Genomic DNA, 20,316 nt, shown 5'->3' on the forward strand with positions numbered 1-20,316 from the left:
AAATTGAGGGGAAAACATAGTGGAATACAGAAAAACGGTGTTGTTTTCCTTTAACCGTCCACTTGTGTACTGCAAACACATACGAGCTTCATCACTGTGTCTGTCACACCGCTTGAATTGATGGTAAAACTAGGAACATTATTAACTGTCTTTACATTTATTTTAAAAGATGAAGCTATTAATTATGGAAAGGGGAGTTAAAGGGGAGTTATGGAGAGGCGGGGTATAGAGAACCTACAATAATGTACAGTATTTGAAAAATGTGTTTTTTGAACATTAAACCATGTCAGCATATTCTGTTACACCAAATAGACAAAATAATCATATAAACCCATTATTATTAACAAAAGTATCAAATTTAATGTAACTAATGTATGCATTAACAAGTTTTAAAACACTAAAAATGGAAATACAAAAAAAAAAAAAAATCATACCAAGTGAACCAAAATTCAACTAAGCAAGCAGTAATACTCGTTGGTATAATACTCAGATCATTGCTTGAAATCAGCTTTAGTTTTAACTATTTGCACAGTCACAATGTGCAGCTGGTTGAACACCAATGAAAGCTTCTTTCAATCTATCAGTCCTTATTAGGAAAACGACACCTGATCCTGAACATCCTCATTTGTGATGTTGCATTGTGTTGCATGTGAATTTAAGTGTAATATTTTTAGCTGATTACTACTATTTAAAATAAAAATAAAAATAAAAAACGAACTAAAATAATCACTGTAAAGTGATTAATTGAAGCTGTAGGATTTTGCTTAGTAGATGTGGATAGCAATTTATCTGATCGGTTATCATATTTTAGAAAATGGTTTTAGAAAATCACTCTAACGTTTCTAGTTTTTTGTACTAAAAAATCATTAAGTCTGGGTACATTATATTCATGATGTATAGGAGAAGTACATTCATTTAATACAATTATGCTGCAAAAACTGTAAAAGAAACAGAGAAAAGGGAGACTGGAAATATTACACAATTCATAAAGTTTAACTGTTAAAATGTCATGATGATTTTGCATTCATGCCATTATCTTTATCAGACACACCCGGTGAGTTATGCGAGTATGAAACATGTTGGCAAAGTTTTGTTTACTACAGTTTAAGATGGTTTTGGCCACACACTTTTTAAGCAAGTCTTATTATTATTATATTGTCTAGATTTTTTTATATACAAGTGGACATGGTAACACAATAGAGCACACTGCAGGCAATAAGCACAAAAATAACTGTGTTCATATGTATATAAAGTAATATACCGTTTTTTTCTAAATAGAGTAAAGAGAGTAATTGCTCTCCTTATTTAGGAAGAAATAGTCATTGTTCAGCAACATGGTCTCACCCCTCATCGTCACGTATCGACACTTGGTCATTGCCCCCTTGCATCGACATCTGAGACAGAAGGTACCCCCTTTAATCAGGTGTGTAGTGATAATATTAGAGGTGGGTAAAGTGGTAATTCGATTGAATGGGCGTAATCAGTGGTTATCAGCTCATAGATATGGGCCAGAAGTGGCCTGCTGGGCCTACTGGTAGATTAAGAAGGCTGTTATCATCCATCAACAAGGTTAATCACTGATACAAATACAAGAGAAGACTCCAGATCCAATGCCAGAGGAAACCAGCTCACCAGTAACTTAACTGGATATTTTACATTGGATTTACAATACTGGATATTGCAGCATATATACCGGATATATTTCCCGGTTGTTATCTTCAGGTAAGACCATGTCTTAAATGATAGAACCGAAACTGTGATTAATTAGTCAGTAAGTGAAAACAATACAGAAAATGTGTTTTAAAGTGGTGTGACATGAGTGTTTACATGAGATAATTAGCATGTAATTAGCATGTATCTACGTGCCTGAAGCTAATGGGGAAATGTAGTTTTTTGTGATTTTGTGAAATTTGTGACAAGTATAGGTTGCACTTTATCTAATAATTGCCAAATATTTTGATTTCAGATATCGTCCCCTTGGAATTGTAAGGTTCTTTCAGACATTTTTGTCAAAATTGAGTTATTCACATATTCTTATTCTGTGTCCAACGTATTTACATTATGTGATAGATTTTTTTAATGTTGTGTACATTATGGGAGTTTTATTTAAAAAACAGTAAGGTTCCATCTACACAGTTTTGTGAGAGCTTTTTGTTTGTCTGTCACTGGAGTGTCAGGTTTCTGTTGAGGGTTTTTTGCAACACCCTGATATGGAAAAATAACCTCACACTTTCAGAGGTAAGTCTTAAGTAAGTTTGCCGAGGTCAGTTTGAAGTCCTGTCTGTGAAGTGAACAATTATAGTTAAATTCATTAAGACAAATGTAAGAAAATTACACCTTCTTCCTAAATTGTATTACATTATTAATTATCACAACTAAAAGTAAACATTTATGGAACCATCTTGGAATGAACAGTTGCATGCAAAATAATTCTTGATATTTTTCTATAAAATAAACTTCTAAGTGAACCTCCATCACCAGATGTAAGCATGGAGATATGATAGTGACTTTGGATGACAACTTTGGCCTTGTGAGGAAAAGTGTGGTAGAGCCATTACATGGAACCCACATGTTTGGTGATGAAAAGGAGATGAATAACTGTTATCACATCTTGACAGCTCAAAGTAAAAGTAAAAGAAGTGAAAGTGGTGACATTTGCCAAGTATGGTAACCCATACTCAGAATTGGTGCTTTGCATTTAACCCATCCAAGTGCACACACACAGCAGTGAGAAGAGAACACACACCTGGAGCAGTGGGCAGCTATAGATCCAGCACCCGGGGAGCATCTGGGAGTTCAGTGCCTTGCTCAAAGGCACTTCAGCCATGGGTATTGAGGGTGGAAGAGAGAGCTGTTCATTCACTCCCTCCCAGCTTCAACTCCTGCCAGCACAGAGACTCAAACTAGCGACCTTCAGGTCCAAGTCTCTAACCATTAGGCCACAGCTGCCCCCACAAACCCTCAAGAGGTTAGTCATAGTTGCAGAATACTTTTTTTTTTTTTTTTTTTTAGATCTAAGAGTCCATGAAATGTTAGATTTAACTCATGGAAAAAGACCATTACTCCTCCCATGTTTTCTTTAAATCTTTAGGACTGCAGTAACTTCAAGGCTGGCAAAATGTTGAGGTTACAACAATAAGCAAAGAAACTTGATGTTACAGGAGTGTTTGGAGTCCCCTGTCGTCATGAATGCTCATAATGTTTGTCAACATGAGCCAAGGAGAACAGCAAGTCTACGCCACAGTTGTTACATCTCTGACTATTGACCCAGTGTTCCAGAACCATAATTCCCCTGTTTGATTCTACCTATTCATAAAATGCTTAGAATAGCATGACCCTGACATAAGACTTTTTTTTTAATCACCAAATATGAACATCATGGAATATATATGGGAGATTCCAAAACATTAATAAATTTAAATTTTACCACCATTCTATAATCTTCACTAATATAAGAAAACATGAAAAATGTTTGGATCATTTTGGGTCCCTTTACTGAGTATTTAGATATTGAATGCAAGTACAAACTTTTTTTTTTTGTAAAACTGAATTATTATTTTGAAAAAAGACCTTGAAACAGTCAAAATTATGCCATAATGTGTTCAATCAGAAATCAGGAGAGGGTATACCACATGACATTTCCTTGGCCGTACAAGCATTTCACATTTATAGACACAAATTGCTTTACTTTACAGAGACATCAGGACCTGTGTCACACATCATATACACCCTGTGTGGCCTCCATTTTCCTGTCTATCCACTGCACAGCTGAAATTAAGTAGAAATGCCTAAAAATAATCTTTGATCTAACATTTTTCCCACCTGGTGCTTGTCTAAACTTGTTTTAGGGATGCAGTGTTTAGGACAATACAGTGGAAACTGCTTATATCACATCTATCTGGGTCAAATTTGTTTTCTTTTTGTTTATTTTTTATGCAGATTACCATCTAATTTGTAGAATTATTATATCAATATAAAGTAATAAAATGAACAGCTTCTCTGTTTTTACTGATTTAAAGATCAAATAACATAAGCTGCACCAAGGCCCTCTCCTGCTCCAAGCCCTGTCTGAATGGTCAGGGTGAAAGCATTACATTCCACTCACGTAACATACAGTAGGCCTACTTGATGCTGTGAGACGGCAGGGAGAATAATTATGCACCATAACGCCCACAGAGCAGGAACAGGAGGGAAAAATAACTAACTGCGCACAGCAAGCGTATATACACACACACAATATGAACACATGCAACTAGTTGTTTTCATAGCATTTCTATAGGAATGATGCATATACTGTAAGTGGTTAATCACTGTAACCGTGATCACTATAAGCCGTTTCCATTGTAGTAGGATCATGCTCCGTGTCAGTGTTTGTGATATTCTACTACCTTGCTTTAATCACAGATCAAATACAGCACCAGATGCTCGATGGGTTTGGGCTCACAGACGGGAAGGAATGGAAAGCTGTGGTCTTTCCTCCAAAGATTTGCCAGAGTCACAAAGGAGATGACTCCATCTCACCGCCTTGACCTGCTGACTGCTGCCCTTTTGCATTATGGATGAAGGAAATGAACTGACCTACATATATATTAAAGCAGTTGTAATGTCTTTTTCTGTTCCCCAGACACTGAGATGGAAAAGGAACTACATCATTAAGCTGATTCAGTTCTACAAGTTCAAGCAAGAGTTCAATGTGTTTATGTAAGACTATGTGGTTATTACAACTGTCTTAAAGTGCCCCGCTGATGTGCTTCAACATGGAAGCCTAGGTGTGATTACAGTAACAGCATAGTTTTGAAGGAAACTGTCACAATGGATATAAATCTAGTAGAGTTGCTATACTGCTGCAGTAATTTAATGTTATGTAATTAGTAATCACCACCAAGGTCTCCCTTACAACATATATAATGTTTGGTCAGGTGTACCACAGTAATGCTTTCTACTTGGTAACTATTGAATTTTTGTGCTCTACTTTTGGTAATGTATAGATCTGGGACTCACGAGTCATACATGGAGGGTGAAACAATAAGCAAGTAATCTGTCTGTTACTGGTCTCTGATCAAGTGTGTAAATAACATTTTATATTTATTTGCTGACCATTGTAGAACTGAGGACTCTCTGCTGAACATGGAGAAAAAACACAGCATTGGGAGAAGATGGCAAGAATCTGATTAAGACTTCCAGTCTGTCCTTAAAGATGTTGACCGTGAGCTCAGAGGCCAGCTGATCTGCAAGGCTAGAACTGAATCAAGGGAGAGAGCAGTCCTCCTTCATCAGAAATTAAAATATCCAAGGAAAGTACTGTGGACAAGTAGATACAATAAGACATTAAGATCCAACTTTCAATCAAGCGTTTAAATGATTCTGTTCAGTCTCAATGGCTCACTTATTAACAGTGACTTTCTGCCACCTACTGGTGGTTTTAATTTCACATTTAAAGTATCTTATTTTTTAGATCATTTCAAATATCAGATTCAGTATTCAACGTTTTATGTTTGATATATCAAATTATTTATGCATTTGTAACTGCAGGTTACATGCATTCATGTTATGCATTAAACTGTGTGTAAAAAAAATCAAATTATTCTAATTCACTGATTAAATGTAAGAATTTGACTCAAAAGATAATGCAGACTTATAGAATAAAAATGGCTTTAAAAAAGCAAAATGCCCATAAAAGGTAGAAATCTATTTAAACTTATTGGAAAATATTAATTTCTATCTGACCACCACACAGAATATGAAGGATATGAAAAACTTTAGGAGGCAGCTGTCCACAAAAGTCCTTAAGATACCTGCATGACAACACAATCAGCTGAATGAATGACTCATTAAGTGACTCGCCTGCACTTACTGGTTGTTTAGTTGAGAAGTATGTTGGAAAGTATGTATTTTCCCCCTCAACATTTCTTATTTATATAATAATAAATGCATTTAAAACATTAATTTAATAACATTATTTACTGCAGTTGTAATTATTGTTATTTGCAGTGTAATCTACCTTGTAGCAGCCCTATACTGAATTTATTGATAAATTGTAATAATTTGACATAAATAGACCTTTGTAAAGGTAAATAAAAATATGCAGATTTAAGTATGTAAAAGCTGATAGAACTGAACACTGATGAAAAAATTGCTGCAGAATAAATTGTTTACCAAAATTCTCAGTGATGCAGTTATTTTGAAGGGATATTTCGAATGGAATATTGTCTGCTGATATTATAAGTTCACTGTATATAGTAGTAGTAAATATCATTTAATACAGCAATGATATTTTGTTTTCCTTTTAATTTAAACACATTAAATATTATATATATGAATGTAATAAAATGTGTATATCCATTACAGGTTTTGTCTTTAATTGGTGGTATTAAAAAGGTCTTATAAAGTCTTAAATTTAACTTGTTCATGTCTGTAGAAACCTTGAATTAAATGCAGCCTTGGTGAGCTATAAAAGACTTCTGTAACACTACATATGTCAAAGTTTAAGGCATTTCCTTCTTTTAGAGTGAGTAACATTAAAGCTAACAGGTTTTCTATGTAAACCTGTATCATTTGAATACTTCTACTGACACATTCCTTTACTCAGGATTGTTTACCAGACACAGATTAAGGTCAGCCTTTTATGTCAAGTAACCAATAATTTATAATAAAGACTTACACATTTACTACAGATGAACTCTGTCCCATCATGTCACTTCAGGTATTCACTCAAGCACTTTTCTAATATGATATCAATATATAAATAATTTATACCAGAAAGGAAAAACTTTATATCAAATAAATACATTAAAATATGACAAAAGGCAAGTTACACTTAAAGAAACTGAAGGAAAAACATTAAATGAACAGCTGAAAGTGAGTAAGATTGCCTGATTACATTACTGCTATAAATACATTGTATTTATGAAATGCATGAAAAGCTGTATTCCTGTGTGATAGTATACAGAGAAATGTGAACAGAGGAATCAAGCATTCTTCCATCCATCCATCCATCCATCATCTTCCGCTTATCCGGGGCCGGGTCGCGGGGGCAACAGTCTAAGCAGAGACGCCCAGACTTCCCTCTCCCTAGCCACTTCCTCCAGCTCTTCCGGGGGGACCCCGAGGCGTTCCCAGGCCAGCCGGGAGACATAGTCCCTCCAGCGTGTCCTAGGTCTTCCCCGGGGCCTCCTCCCGGTGAGACGTGCCTGGAACACCTCCCTGGGAAGGCGTCCAGGAGGCATCCGAAATAGATGCCCGAGCCACCTCAGCTGGCTCCTCTCGATGTGGAGGAGCAACGGCTCTACTCTGAGCTCCTCCCGAGTGACCGAGCTTCTCACCCTATCTCTAAGGGAGCGCCCAGCCACCCGACGGAGAAAGCTCATTTCGGCCGCCTGTATCCGGGATCTTGTCCTTTCGGTCATGACCCACAGCTCATGACCATAGGTGAGAGTAGGAACGTAGATTGACCGGTAAATCGAGAGCTTTGCCTTACAGCTCAGCTCCTTCTTCACCACGACAGACCGGTACAGCGACCGCATTACTGCAGAAGCTGCACCGATCCGTCTGTCAATCTCACGTTCCATCCTTCCCTCACTCGTGAACAAGACTCCAAGATACCTGAACTCCTCCACTTGAGGCAGGAACTCTCCACCAACCTGAAGTGGGCAATCCACCCTTTTCCGACTGAGAACCATGGCCTCGGACTTGGAGGTGCTGATTCTCATCCCGGCCGATTCACACTCGGCTGCAAACCGTCCCAATGCACACTGAAGGTCCTGGTCTGAGGATGCCAACACGACAACATCATCCGCAAAAAGCAGCGACGAAATCGTATGGTCCCCAAACCGGACACTCTCCGGCCCTTGGCTGCGCCTAGAAATTCTGTCCATAAAAATTATGAACAGAACCGGTGACAAAGGGCAGCCCTGCCGGAGTCCAACATGCACCGGGAACAGGTCTGACTTATTGCCGGCAATGCGAACCAAGCTCTTGCTCCGGTCGTACAGGGACCGAACAGCCCTAAGTAGGGAGCCGCCGACCCCATACTCCCGGAGCACCCTCCACAGGATGTCGCGAGGAACACGGTCGAATGCCTTCTCCAAGTCCACAAAACACATGTGGACTGGTTGGGCAAACTCCCATGAACCCTCCAGCACCCTGGAAAGGGTATAGAGCTGGTCCAGTGTTCCACGACCGGGACGAAAACCACACTGTTCCTCCTGGATCCGAGGTTCCACTATCGGCCGAATTCTCCTCTCCAGTACCCTGGCATAGACTTTCCCAGGGAGGCTAAGAAGTGTGATCCCCCTATAGTTGGAACACACTCTCCGGTCCCCCTTCTTGAAAAGAGGGACCACCACCCCGGTCTGCCAGTCCAGAGGTACTGTCCCCAACCGCCATGCGATGTTGCAGAGGCGTGCCAGCCAAGACAGCCCCACAACATCCAGAGACTTGAGGTACTCGGGGCGGATCTCGTCCACCCCCGGTGCCTTGCCACCGAGGAGCTTTTTAACTACCTCGATGACTTCAGCCCGGGTGATGGACGAGTGCTCCTCCGAGTCCCCAGCCACTGCTTCCTCAACGGAACACAAGTCGGTGGGATTGAGAAGATCCTCGAAGTATTCCTTCCACCGCCCGACGATATCCCCAGTTGAGGTCAACAGGTGCCCATCTCTACTGTAAACAGTGTTGGTAGGGCACTGCTTCCCCCTCCTGAGGCGTCGAACAGTTTGCCAGAATCTCTTCGAGGCCAACCGATAGTCCTTCTCCATGGCCTCACCGAACTCCTCCCAGGCCCGAGTTTTTGCCTCCACGACTACCCGGGCTGCAGTCCGCTTGGCCTGCCGGTACCTGTCAGCTGCCTCCGGAGTCCCACAAGCCATCCAGGCCCGATAGGACTCCTTCTTCAGCTTGACAGCATCCCTTACTTCCGGTGTCCACCACCGGGTTCGGGGATTGCCGCCTCGACAGGCACCGGAGACCTTACGGCCACAGCTCCGAGCAGCCGCAGCGACAATGGAGGTGGAGAACATGGTCCACTCGGACTCAATATCTCCAGACTCCCTCGGGATCCGGTCGAAGCTCTGCCGGAGGTGGGAGTTGAAGATCTCTCTGACAGGGGGCTCGGCCAAACGTTCCCAACAGACCCTCACAGTACGTTTGGGTCTGCCGAGTCTGTCCAGCTTCCTCCCCCGCCATCGGATCCAACTCACCACCAGGTGGTGATCAGTTGACAGCTCCGCCCCTCTCTTCACCCGAGTGTCCAAGACATATGGCCGAAGGTCTGATGACACGACCACAAAGTCGATCATCGACCTCCGGCCAAGGGTGTCCTGGTGCCACGTGCACTGATGGACACCCTTATGCTTGAACATGGTGTTCGTTATGGACAAACCGTGGTTAGCACAGAAATCCAATAACAGAACACCGCTCGGGTTCAGGTCAGGGGGGCCGTTCCTCCCAATCACGCCCCTCCAGGTGTCACTGTCACTGCCCACGTGAGCGTTGAAGTCCCCCAGTAGAACGACGGAGTCTCCAGTCGGAGCACTTTCCAGCACCCCTCCCAGAGACTCCAAGAAGGCCGGGTAGTCCGCACTGCCGTTCGGCCCGTAGGCACAAACGACAGTGAGAGACCTATCCCCGACTCGAAGGCGCAGGGAAGCGACCCTCTCGTTCACCGGGGTAAACTCCAACACATGGCGGCTGAGCTGGGGGGCTATTAGCAAACCCACTCCAGCCCTCCGCCTCTCACCATGGGCAACTCCAGAGTGGTAGAGAGTCCAGCCTCTCTCAAGAAGTGTGGTTCCAGAGCCCAAGCTGTGCGTTGAGGTGAGCCCGACTATCTCTAGTCGGTACCTCTCGACCTCCCGCACAAGCTCAGGCTCCTTCCCCGCCAACGAGGTGACATTCCACGTCCCTAAAGCCAGATTCCGTGTCCAGAGATCGGGTCGTCGGGGGTCTCGCCTACGACTGTCGCCCGATCCACTATGCACCGGCCCCTTACGCTCCCTCCTGCAGGTGGTGAGCCCACAGGAGGGCTCAAGCATTCTTGTTACATAATTATCTGTTGTTATATTCTGAAACATCTGTTTTGTAAAGCACAACAGGAAGCAATGCAGATTCATTTACAACTGTGTTAGGTAACATAGCACAAAATGTTTAAAGCCAGGATGCAGTTCCAGAATTGCTTTTGAAAGAGTTAGAGTTCTTTGCCTTCCCATCATCCTCTGCAGCTTGGGTGGCGAGGGCAGGTGAGGGGCTGGAGTGACGCTGGCGATGTATGAATGGTAACACACTGGAAAGACACACAGAAATACACTGATAAAAGATGTCTCTTCTTCTGCTGATGAATCAATATGAGTTTTATGCCTCTTACCTTTTCTTGGTCTCCTGTGGTACTACGGCTCTGGCTAATAAGTTCTTGTAGAGGTCAGATTTGAGATAACGAGGGTATGAATCCTGCAAAAAACACAAATGATGTCTGGCAAGATTATTCAAATCCTTTTAGAATTTCAAATCATAAATTGGATGATCCAATCACAAGTGACCCATTTTTACACCTCAGCAATCACTCGTCTAGTCAACTTCTTAAAAAAAACTGTTTTCAACATTGATAAGAAATGTTTCTAAACTGCTTTCTGAAGGATCATGTGAGAGTAATGGCTGCTGAAAATTCTGCTTTCACAAAAATAAATTACATTAAAATATATGCAAACAGAAAACAGTTCTTTTAATTAATATTTCACAATGTTATTGTTTTGATTATAGTCATTAGTCACCAAGGCTACATTCCAAAGGTTTTGAACTGTAGTTTAATATTTATTTATGCACACTTTGCATTTGATTGAAGAGTTGGAAGTTATACCTTCTTCATGAGGAAGTAAATGTGCATTTGAGCATCATCCAAGACAAAACGATGAGGCCGCTTGAATCCTTCTAAGGTCTTTTCCATGGTCTTGCTGTCTATATTGACCCAGCGACTTGCACCAGGAGCCAGGAACTGCCTAACATCCAAAATCACACGAATAAGAGACAAACTTGAGGTGATGAAAGACTTTTTCATTCATATCGCACACTGATTACAAATGAAAGAGAGGCCATATAGACTGGAATATATTTTAAAATGTAAATTATTCCTGTGATGGCAAAGCTAATATTTTTTGTAAAAACCTTCTTTTTTTTTCAGGAGAAAGTTCAAAAGAACAGCATTTAAAGCATCAATCTTTTGTAACATTAATAAAGTCTTTAACATTGTAACATGGATATATTATTAAGGTCATACTTGTAAACCTCATCCACTTTCCCTGGAATCTTTGAGGTCTCTCCGTGACGGACGTCCTCACAGGCCTGCCAGAAACACAAGTTCTCCGCTAAAAACAAGAGACAAAACCACCACCAAGAAAAGGATATGAAAGAGGATGATGAGAGGGAAGGCATGAGAAAGAGAATGGGGGAGAGAGAAACATTAAAAGTTATTATTTTATTTATATAAACAGAGTGGAATAAAAATGGAATCTATTAAAGCTCCATGAATACAGATGAGATTCGGGACACTCTTCAGAAGTGGTTTAAAATACAATCTTTATATAAAGTCTGATTCAAAAAACAAACAAACAACAACAACAGTAAAACCATGATTTTAGAACAATTCCATGGTATTCTTTGATAAAATTTAATTACCGTTTCTAAAAGTAACTTATCATTATCATACTGAAGACACCAAATCATATTTTGTTTAAGTGTCTGATAAGCAGAACTGAATTTAATTCTGCTTTTTGACAAAGATTTAAATTAACTTGTATAGCAAAAGCTGTTTGAAGTATAATTCAAATATAAAATATGTTTTCTGCTCACTGTTCTCTTATCACATTTCTGTAACTCATCTGACATACCATTCAAAAGTTAGGTTTAGTAAGATTATTATTAGTTTTTTATGCCATAACGGAAATAAATGATAGTTTATACCGCTGAATTCTTTCTCCAAATAAGTGAGAAACTCTTTTCTGCCCACTGGGTCACTCAGTAGCTCCATGAAGCTGAAGCTCCAGCGCTCCACACGCAGTTTAGTCGGCACGGAAACTCTATTTCAGGAAAATACAGAGCAATTACTGAGCTTCAGATAGGACATTAATATACTTTAGGAGTATAAAATGGTTATTCATGTGTGTTCATGTGACTCACGTTTCACAGTTCATGTTCCAAAACATGATATCATCTGTGATCCAGGGGTTGCTGGGAAGACATCCTTGCATTATGGGGTCATGGGGCTGGTACTGCTCACAGTACTTAACGTAACTGCAAACACACACACACACACACACACACCTTCACAAGGCCTTCCCAAGGGTTATGGTAAGAGTTCTTTTTAAAAGATACTTTGATGGCAGTCCATTAGTTGTAGCCTGAAGACTTTCACAGAGTAAAGACACACACACACACACACACGCAGTACCTCTCAAGGCAAATTGAGGACTTTACACGATTCCTCGCCAGGCTTATTCTGTTATGTTCAATCTAAAGTTAAAAGCCGTTAAAAAAATAAAAAACATAAAAACGTATATATACACATATACATGCATATAGACAAACATATATAGACACATTTGATATATTAACTACTTACCTCTTTTTTGTAGAAATCTGCATTCTTTTCTGAAATTTACAATGACAAAATGCAAAATATCATCCCAAAATATTAGCTTTCCTGAAATGTTGCCCTTAAAACTAAACTAAATCTGCACAGTCACTGAAGTTTCTGATTTTGCAATGGAATGCAATGACAGCAGGAAATGAGGCAATGTTAAAGAGATTACTTACTTGAACAAGGATGCATGATAAAAGAAATAAAGAGAAGAAAGCTGTAGAGGATGCTTGAACATGAGAGATTCTGCTGTGAATGTTTCTTCAGTCTGTGTGTGGAGTGTGTTGTTGTGGATGTGGTCAGGTCACTCACCAGCTGCACTCGTGTGTTCGTGGTTCTTCTCTCCGGTCCATGATCTATGTTGTCCAGAGTCCCCGGCTGAAAATGTGGTCATAAAGAGATATACAGATCAATAACCAAATATGTTTGTTTCTGATGCCAAGTCATTAGAAATGTGATCTCTGTATTCATGCTGGTATCATCTGTAGAATTTTATAGCATTTACTCTAAATAATGACCTATATTAAGTATATTTAAAACAAATTCACAACAGTATTTTTTTTTAAATCATAGTATTTCTCAATTACATTTTTTCTCATATTTTTTTTATAATAATTCTTAGGTGATTTTTCGTAGTTTCAAAGATTACTGGAATACGTTTTACGAGACAACACTATTTAAGTTTTTCAACTTCAAAATTCCATGTTTAATTCAATGTGTTACTTGTCATTTCTGTGTTATTATTTGTGATTTGTTTATGTATTTGTTTCAAAATCAACCCTACATCACTTTATTTCTTTTCCAGTGTGGCGGACACACCACTTTACAATCTGAGAACAAATACACAACGCTGACATTTAGATTTTCTTGCTACCAGCAAAAAAAAATAAAAAAAATAATTACATTTTAATTAGAAATTTAAAAATTCAGAAGATAAGTATGTCATTGTCCATAGAATTTACTATAAATATATATTAGAAAAATATTGTGAGCCTTGTTTTTATCCAGGCTTTCAAACTAACCCAAATCCCAGTAATGTCTGGCAGGTGGATTAAAATAAAAAATAATGGAGGCAGAACACCCCCCCCCCACCCACCCACACACACACACAGAGTGACAATATAGTGATGAAATGGTCTCTAAATCCACCTCAGATTAAATCATCATCTGGATTCCTCATTAAAATGCCCTTGTGCAGGAATGCAAGAGTAACTCTCTCTCTCTCTTTCACACACACACACACGCACACACACACACACACACACACACACACACACAGACAGTAAACTAGTGTGCAGTCTTTCACACAGAAGCCACATGTACACTCAAACACACATAGTCACTTAGTAATAGAATATCCTCTTAAGAGCTCAACCAAAAGATGGAACCATTAGCGATATTCCAGCACACACACACACAGTCTGGTTCACTATCCTTGTGGGGACTCCCCATAGGCATAGGATGGTTTTCTATTGTAAAAACTGTATTTTCTATACACATACTTTACAGTACTTCCTGTTCAATATCCTATTATTTAATTAATCTAAGAAACTTAAACTGAAGTTTAAGTAATGCATATATCTATTGCACTCATGTGTGAGTGTATTTTAAAGACACCAGTCTGTTCCATTCAATTTTTTCTTTTATTCTGCCCTCCCTTTCTCCCGTTCTCATCTCGTCTGTCCCCTTCCTCCCGTTTTCCTTTGCCTTGCGATACGTTTAACTGACTGACTGAATATTTCATAAGCAGAAGCTGGATACAGATATGAGGGAACGTATAGGATGGACACAGATGCTGTCCCTGCTTAAGCATCATACACTGTCTATAATGCATTTGGAAATGCTTTGAATTTCTACATCACACAGGAGATACACTACATTAAAAAAATCAGTTTATTTTATTTACGAACTGAAAAAGATTTCAATCCTGATGGCAATACTTTGGTACTCCAATGTAGAATACCAAGCTATAAGTATTGCCAGCATTATTTGCTTGATTTAAAATGATTTACAAATGTTGTTTATGAATTATAACAAATCAAAAATGTATTTTAGATTTTAGTGATCTGTCTTGTGCTAGAATACCATGGTTTAAGAATTGCAAGGGTGTTTTTTTGTGGTTCAGTACTTACAGGAGGTCTGTTCACTAGCCAGTAAGCTTGCTCCTGACACTCCAGCACTATACGATCTGCTTTCCGACGCTGTTTTGATGCCCTTTAACACAAGAAAATGAACATATGGCAAATGCACAGATGTAAAGTACAACTTCAACCTTCAGAAAATATTTTATATTGATTTTTTATTGACAATTAATATTAATTAGTGCATAAAACTTTAATATATATATATATTTTTTGTTAACTTTTATTTTAGTAACAATTAAAAAATAAAGTTTTAGTATTTGTAACTATAATAACCCTAATACATTTACTTGATTTCAAACGATTAAATTTTTTAAATATATTTATTCAAAAACTTATTTTTGATTTTAGTAATGAGGTTCATTTTGTGATAAACGTGCTTATATGATTTTTATTTCATTTTTTTTTACACTTTTCTTTTACATTGCTTGCAATAGTGGGCTAAATGTGATAGGCTGAAGAAAGCATTAAGTGTGTGTGTGTGTGTGTGTGTGTGTGTGGGGTCATGTTTAATGATGGAAAAGGAAAGTTACCTGAGCTGCTCTCTTGCCTGCATCACAACAAAGTCCCAGGTGTGGTTGATACGTTTATGTAAAGCATTATAGCACTCCTAACAAAGACAGAGATCGAGAAATGAACAACAGATCGCTCCACAGGTTCAGGACTACATTATAGAGTCTTGTTTCTCTGTGGTGTGACTGGCTTTCGACCCACATACCTTTTCATACTCAATTAGTTCTCCTTGTTTTCGGATATTCTTCTTGGCCAAGTAGATTGCTAGAACACATATAAATAAAAGTATACAAAATATTTTTACCTTCTGAACCTGCTGTGAAATATCTCCTTTTGTAATCGTTGATGCAAATAAATTTTAGTTTGCTACAACATTTGACCAACTTCAAATGGTTCATTTTTGTCATGAACCATTTGAAGTTGGGCCTCACCATAGTCCAGCTCTGAAGCCGGCCAGCGTGTTGACATCCAGTAATATGGCGTCTGATAAAAACAGAGATTAATTCAGATGTGCTGATTTAGAAATTTAGGAACTACTGATACAGCATGGCATTTTATTTAAATATTGTATACAGTATGTGTGAATAAATTTAAATACCTGGAAGCGGTAAGGTGAATTGTCAACTTTCAGAATTAGGTTTCTGGGCTCTTTTAAAGGGTAAATGTATCCGTACTTCACAAAGATTTGTCCAATGTGCAATGCCTCTAAATTTAAAATGAGGGGGGAAAATGATACATACACATAATAGATACCAACAGAAACATAAATAATTAGATTCAAAATCAAATTAAACATGCTATACTTTATTAACAACAGAAATAATAGCTGGTTCAAGTTGGTCTTTGAATTGCTCTACCAGCTAAAGGCCAGCTTACATTTACACATCTGGCAGATATTTTTATCCAGCAGCTTACACTGCATTTAAGCTATACCTAATTTTTATTTCATGCATTATCTGGGATTCAAACCCATGGCCTTAGCATTACTATACTGTGCTCTAGTGTTTGAGCTACATGAAAACAGCTATAAAATAACTAGTTATTTTCCTAACACTCAGTTAACAAAGTCAACCCATGCTTTCTGGGAATAACATTATTTGGGAATAACATTATTTGGGAATACATCTCAGTCTAATCATTGCCTACACATGGTGTTCCCTCACAGCAGTGCACATATCTGCCAAACTCTCTGGAGTCTTGTTTATTTCAGACACAGCTGTGTGCAGCATTACTTGTTTATCAGGGCTTTCTGAACCACACAGCCTATTCTCCGAGAGCGTGAAATTTGTGCATTTTCTTATTAAAAATCTTGCACACAACCTGGCTTACATTACATAAAATCGGACTTTAATTTAAAGCAACTTTAATAAGCAATTTAGCTCCCCAAGGTTGTTTGTGTGTGTGTGTGTGTCAGGAAGGCACATGGAGAATAATGTTGTCTCTTGAGAACACTTTCTACAAGCCACACACAGGTAACTGGAAAGCTCAAAGAAATACACCACAGCAGATAGCATTGAAATTATCACACACACACACACACACACGCACACACACACACACACACACACACACAGTAAGTCTGAAATAATGTTATAGCTATAAGCCAACTTATAAGCATTTTCTTTGTATTATTTTGTAAATTAATTTCTAATGCATCACTTTTATGCATACAGTAAAACAATCTTTTGTTACATTTTCTAAAAAGAAAAAAAAGAATTGTATTTGTTAATGCAAAAGTCCCTGCCACATTAGTTTAATAATGACAACAAACTCTTTGTTCTTTGACAAAATATAGTTATAAGTTATATTAATGTCCTACCTTCATCAGAGATAGAAAACTTCTTAATCAGCCATTCAAAAATATCTGCACCTGTATAAAATCAAAGAATAAAGTCAACATAAGCACACTGTATCTGACATAACATTGATCTATCTATCTATCTATCTATCTATCTATCTATCTATCTATCTATCTATCTATCTATCTATCTATCTAGCACTTGGACCAAGCTCATTGCAAGCAGCTTAGACAGAATAAGCATGTTTTTTTCAGCAAACTACTGTTGTATAAAGCAGTTATATAAATAGGCAGAGTTTATTTAATCACTTGAATAGATTTGGAGAAATGTAGCATTTACATCCCTTGCTCAACAGTTGAGCCATGACTGGCCAAGATATGACTTGTTTAGCACTGTTTTTGCTTGTAAACAGTGCTTGAGCTGTGTATGTTTCTCTCCTGATTCAGACGAGAAGACTTTTTGACTGGAAAAATCATATTATTGATTGAGGACTACTAAGTTAAAAACGTCTTAATGACGGATTCACAAGTCATTAATTGATGGACTGGAGTTGTGTGGATTACTTGTGGACTATTGTGATGTTTTTATCAGCTGTTTGGAATCTCATTCTGACGGCACCCATTCAAAGCAGAGGATCCATTGGTGGGTAAGTGATGTGATGCTAAATTCTCCAAATCTGTTCACAACCTCACCTACATCTTGGATTACTTGATGGTGAATAAATTTTCAGCAAATGTTCATTTTTTGGGTCAACTGTTCCTTTAAGTGATTTTGACCTGTAGCTTTGATTTGCCAAATAAAGTCATTTGTTCATTCACTCTAGCCCTGTGTCCCCTGAGAGACCAGAGCAGGTGCAAAACATGCACAGTTAGACTAATTAATAGCAATAAAAATGAGCACAGAGACTGAAAGCACACACAGGAATCTAATTTCACTGCGCAAGCTTCTATTGATTCTCTGTCCTCATGCGCACTCAAGACTTTCCAAGATATGCATGGATACTTAAACGCTGACTTTTTCCACAGTAATAATAGGAAAATATTCTAGTTGTGCCTCAACTGTCTCTCTAATTGTGCTATAACAGGTCAGGGGCTGGAAAATACCCCGAACAGTCATGTCCATTTGGGATTATCAAAAGAGAGTGAGTGAAGCTTCAAGTTTGATGCAGTTATTGGAGAAAGAAAGAGAGAAAGAGCAAGAGAGACACTCACCAGTCATTGCGTGTGGTATGACCGTAATAAGGAGACGCTGGTTGCGCAACTTGATGCCCATATCAGGGTCCTGCATGGATATGATCATGCGCTCCATCTGTATTTGGGCATACATGAAATATATGTACTTTTAAAAATTCCTTTTGACACCACTCAAAATAAACAGATAAAAAAAACTTCAGGATGCACCTTTAAATAAATACTAACTTTATTATTTCAGTCAAATATTATATTTATTTATCCATTTTATTATACAAATTTTGCGTGGTTTTACAACATTTTCATTAATCAGAGGAAAAGCTCGTAGTCTTGCAGGCAACAACTGCAACATTTTATGAAGCTCTGGCTCGTTTACAGCAGATGTATGACTGTAAGAGTTCAATAAATACACATCTTAGGGTCTCACCTTAGTCAGACAAGGCATTTGTTGCCTCTGCACTCCGTGCTGACTGAGTGTGTTGATGGTCATGTTGAAGGCTGCTCTGGATTTGAAGCTGAAGAGAGCTGGAAGATGCTTAAACTGATGCTTGAGTCTGCTTCTGTCCCGTCAGAGAGGCGACGGGGTGGCGCTACGGTACATTCGACTACAACATTACTGCCATAATCAGGTATGAAATAGCGCCTTCTTGTGGTGTTTGATTCAAATTGATACTTGTACAAAATCAAATAAGCACACAAGTGTGTGTGTGTGTATATATATATTGTTACGACCTGATTTTCCCGCTGTATGTGTGTGTGTGTACTTTCTCCTCCCTCTTACTCTATCTGGTTTCTGATAGGATGCCTACTGAATGGGTGTACGATCGCCATTGGTGGTGGAGACAAGGCGGGGACTTTAAAAAGGACGCTGCCGGCATTCAACGGGAAGCTCATTATTGGTTCGGACGCGGTTGGGTTGAGAGCTCCTGGATCCCTTCTCCGGCCGATGATCAAATTTGTCACTTTTGAGTAGCAAGCAAATGCTAGTGATCACGTTCTTGCCTTTTCAACCTTGTGTGTTTAGAACGTGGAGCAAAGGGGTGTCCTGCCGTTTTGTTTTGGCTATCTGTTTGGGTTCTGTTTTGTGTTAGGAAGTTAGGGAAGTAAGATGTATTTTACTTTTATTATTTGAGGTTAGTTATTACTCTTTTCCTTTCTAGATTTGTTTTGTTTGTTATTTTGGCCTTTGGGACACCCTGGAGAGATGCTCTGTTTCACTTGTTAACTTTTAATAAATCTAATAACTTATACTGATTAACATCTTGTACCTGTTTGATTATCGACCGGAGTGACTCGTTCTTGGGATTCCATCACCACAACCCAGTCTTATTACGCCCTATTTAGAGTTTTCTACTACCCTTAGGCCCAGGGCGTAATAAGACTGGGTTGTGGTGATGGAATCCCAAGAACGAGTCACTCCGGTCGATAATCAAACAGGTACAAGATGTTAATCAGTATAAGTTATTAGATTTATTAAAAGTTAACAAGTGAAACAGAGCATCTCTCCAGGGTGTCCCAAAGGCCAAAATAACAAACAAAACAAATCTAGAAAGGAAAAGAGTAATAACTAACCTCAAATAATAAAAGTAAAATACATCTTACTTCCCTAACTTCCTAACACAAAACAGAACCCAAACAGATAGCCAAAACAAAACGGCAGGACACCCCTTTGCTCCACGTTCTAAACACACAAGGTTGAAAAGGCAAGAACGTGATCACTAGCATTTGCTTGCTACTCAAAAGTGACAAATTTGATCATCGGCCGGAGAAGGGATCCAGGAGCTCTCAACCCAACCGCGTCCGAACCAATAATGAGCTTCCCGTTGAATGCCGGCAGCGTCCTTTTTAAAGTCCCCGCCTTGTCTCCACCACCAATGGCGATCGTACACCCATTCAGTAGGCATCCTATCAGAAACCAGATAGAGTAAGAGGGAGGAGAAAGTACACACACACACATACAGCGGGAAAATCAGGTCGTAACACCCCCGGACACAAAGAATCTACTTCTAGTAGATTTACTCAAAACTAAACGACCGTGAAAGGGCGTC

General features: G+C 39.1%; 2 protein-coding genes across 2 annotated transcripts in view; both read right to left on the reverse strand.

Annotated features, from left to right (window-relative positions):
* The window catches only part of LOC127981898 (ladderlectin), a 46,156-nt gene extending 45,684 nt beyond the window's left edge, over nucleotides 1–472 (reverse strand). Inside the window, exon 1 of the mRNA XM_052585517.1 lies at nucleotides 435–472. The gene's annotated coding sequence lies outside the window, so the exon portion shown is untranslated. The remainder of the gene's footprint in view (nucleotides 1–434) is intronic.
* A 9,645-nt stretch (nucleotides 473–10,117) lies between these two features.
* Nucleotides 10,118–18,813, reverse strand: LOC127982340 (regulator of G-protein signaling 11-like). The gene is made up of 17 exons (XM_052585520.1): nucleotides 18,696–18,813; nucleotides 18,290–18,386; nucleotides 17,099–17,149; nucleotides 15,878–15,984; nucleotides 15,711–15,762; nucleotides 15,485–15,543; nucleotides 15,300–15,376; nucleotides 14,758–14,839; nucleotides 12,938–13,003; nucleotides 12,608–12,631; nucleotides 12,437–12,498; nucleotides 12,166–12,279; nucleotides 11,950–12,065; nucleotides 11,267–11,354; nucleotides 10,850–10,988; nucleotides 10,361–10,443; nucleotides 10,118–10,279 (listed from the first exon to the last, which is right to left on the reverse strand). Exons 1-17 carry the CDS (start codon nucleotides 18,756–18,758, stop codon nucleotides 10,144–10,146), a joined length of 1,416 nt encoding a protein of 471 aa, XP_052441480.1. The 5' UTR covers nucleotides 18,759–18,813; the 3' UTR covers nucleotides 10,118–10,143.
* Nucleotides 18,814–20,316: the final 1,503 nt, after the last annotated feature.

This window comes from Carassius gibelio, chromosome A1 (assembly GCF_023724105.1).
Source record: "Carassius gibelio isolate Cgi1373 ecotype wild population from Czech Republic chromosome A1, carGib1.2-hapl.c, whole genome shotgun sequence".
Lineage (NCBI taxonomy): Eukaryota > Metazoa > Chordata > Actinopteri > Cypriniformes > Cyprinidae > Carassius > Carassius gibelio.

Excerpts from the sequence above, each read along its gene's own strand:
- LOC127982340 (XM_052585520.1), bottom strand. The coding sequence starts at position 18,758 with ATGACCATCAACACACTCAGTCAGCACGGAGTGCAGAGGCAACAAATG. Across the intron at positions 18,387-18,695 it reads AAATGCCTTGTCTGACTAAG|ATGGAGCGCATGATCATATC; the intron begins GTGAGACCCTAA and ends GCCCAAATACAG. Across the intron at positions 13,004-14,757 it reads GGCTAGTGAACAGACCTCCT|CCGGGGACTCTGGACAACAT; the intron begins GTAAGTACTGAA and ends CCACATTTTCAG.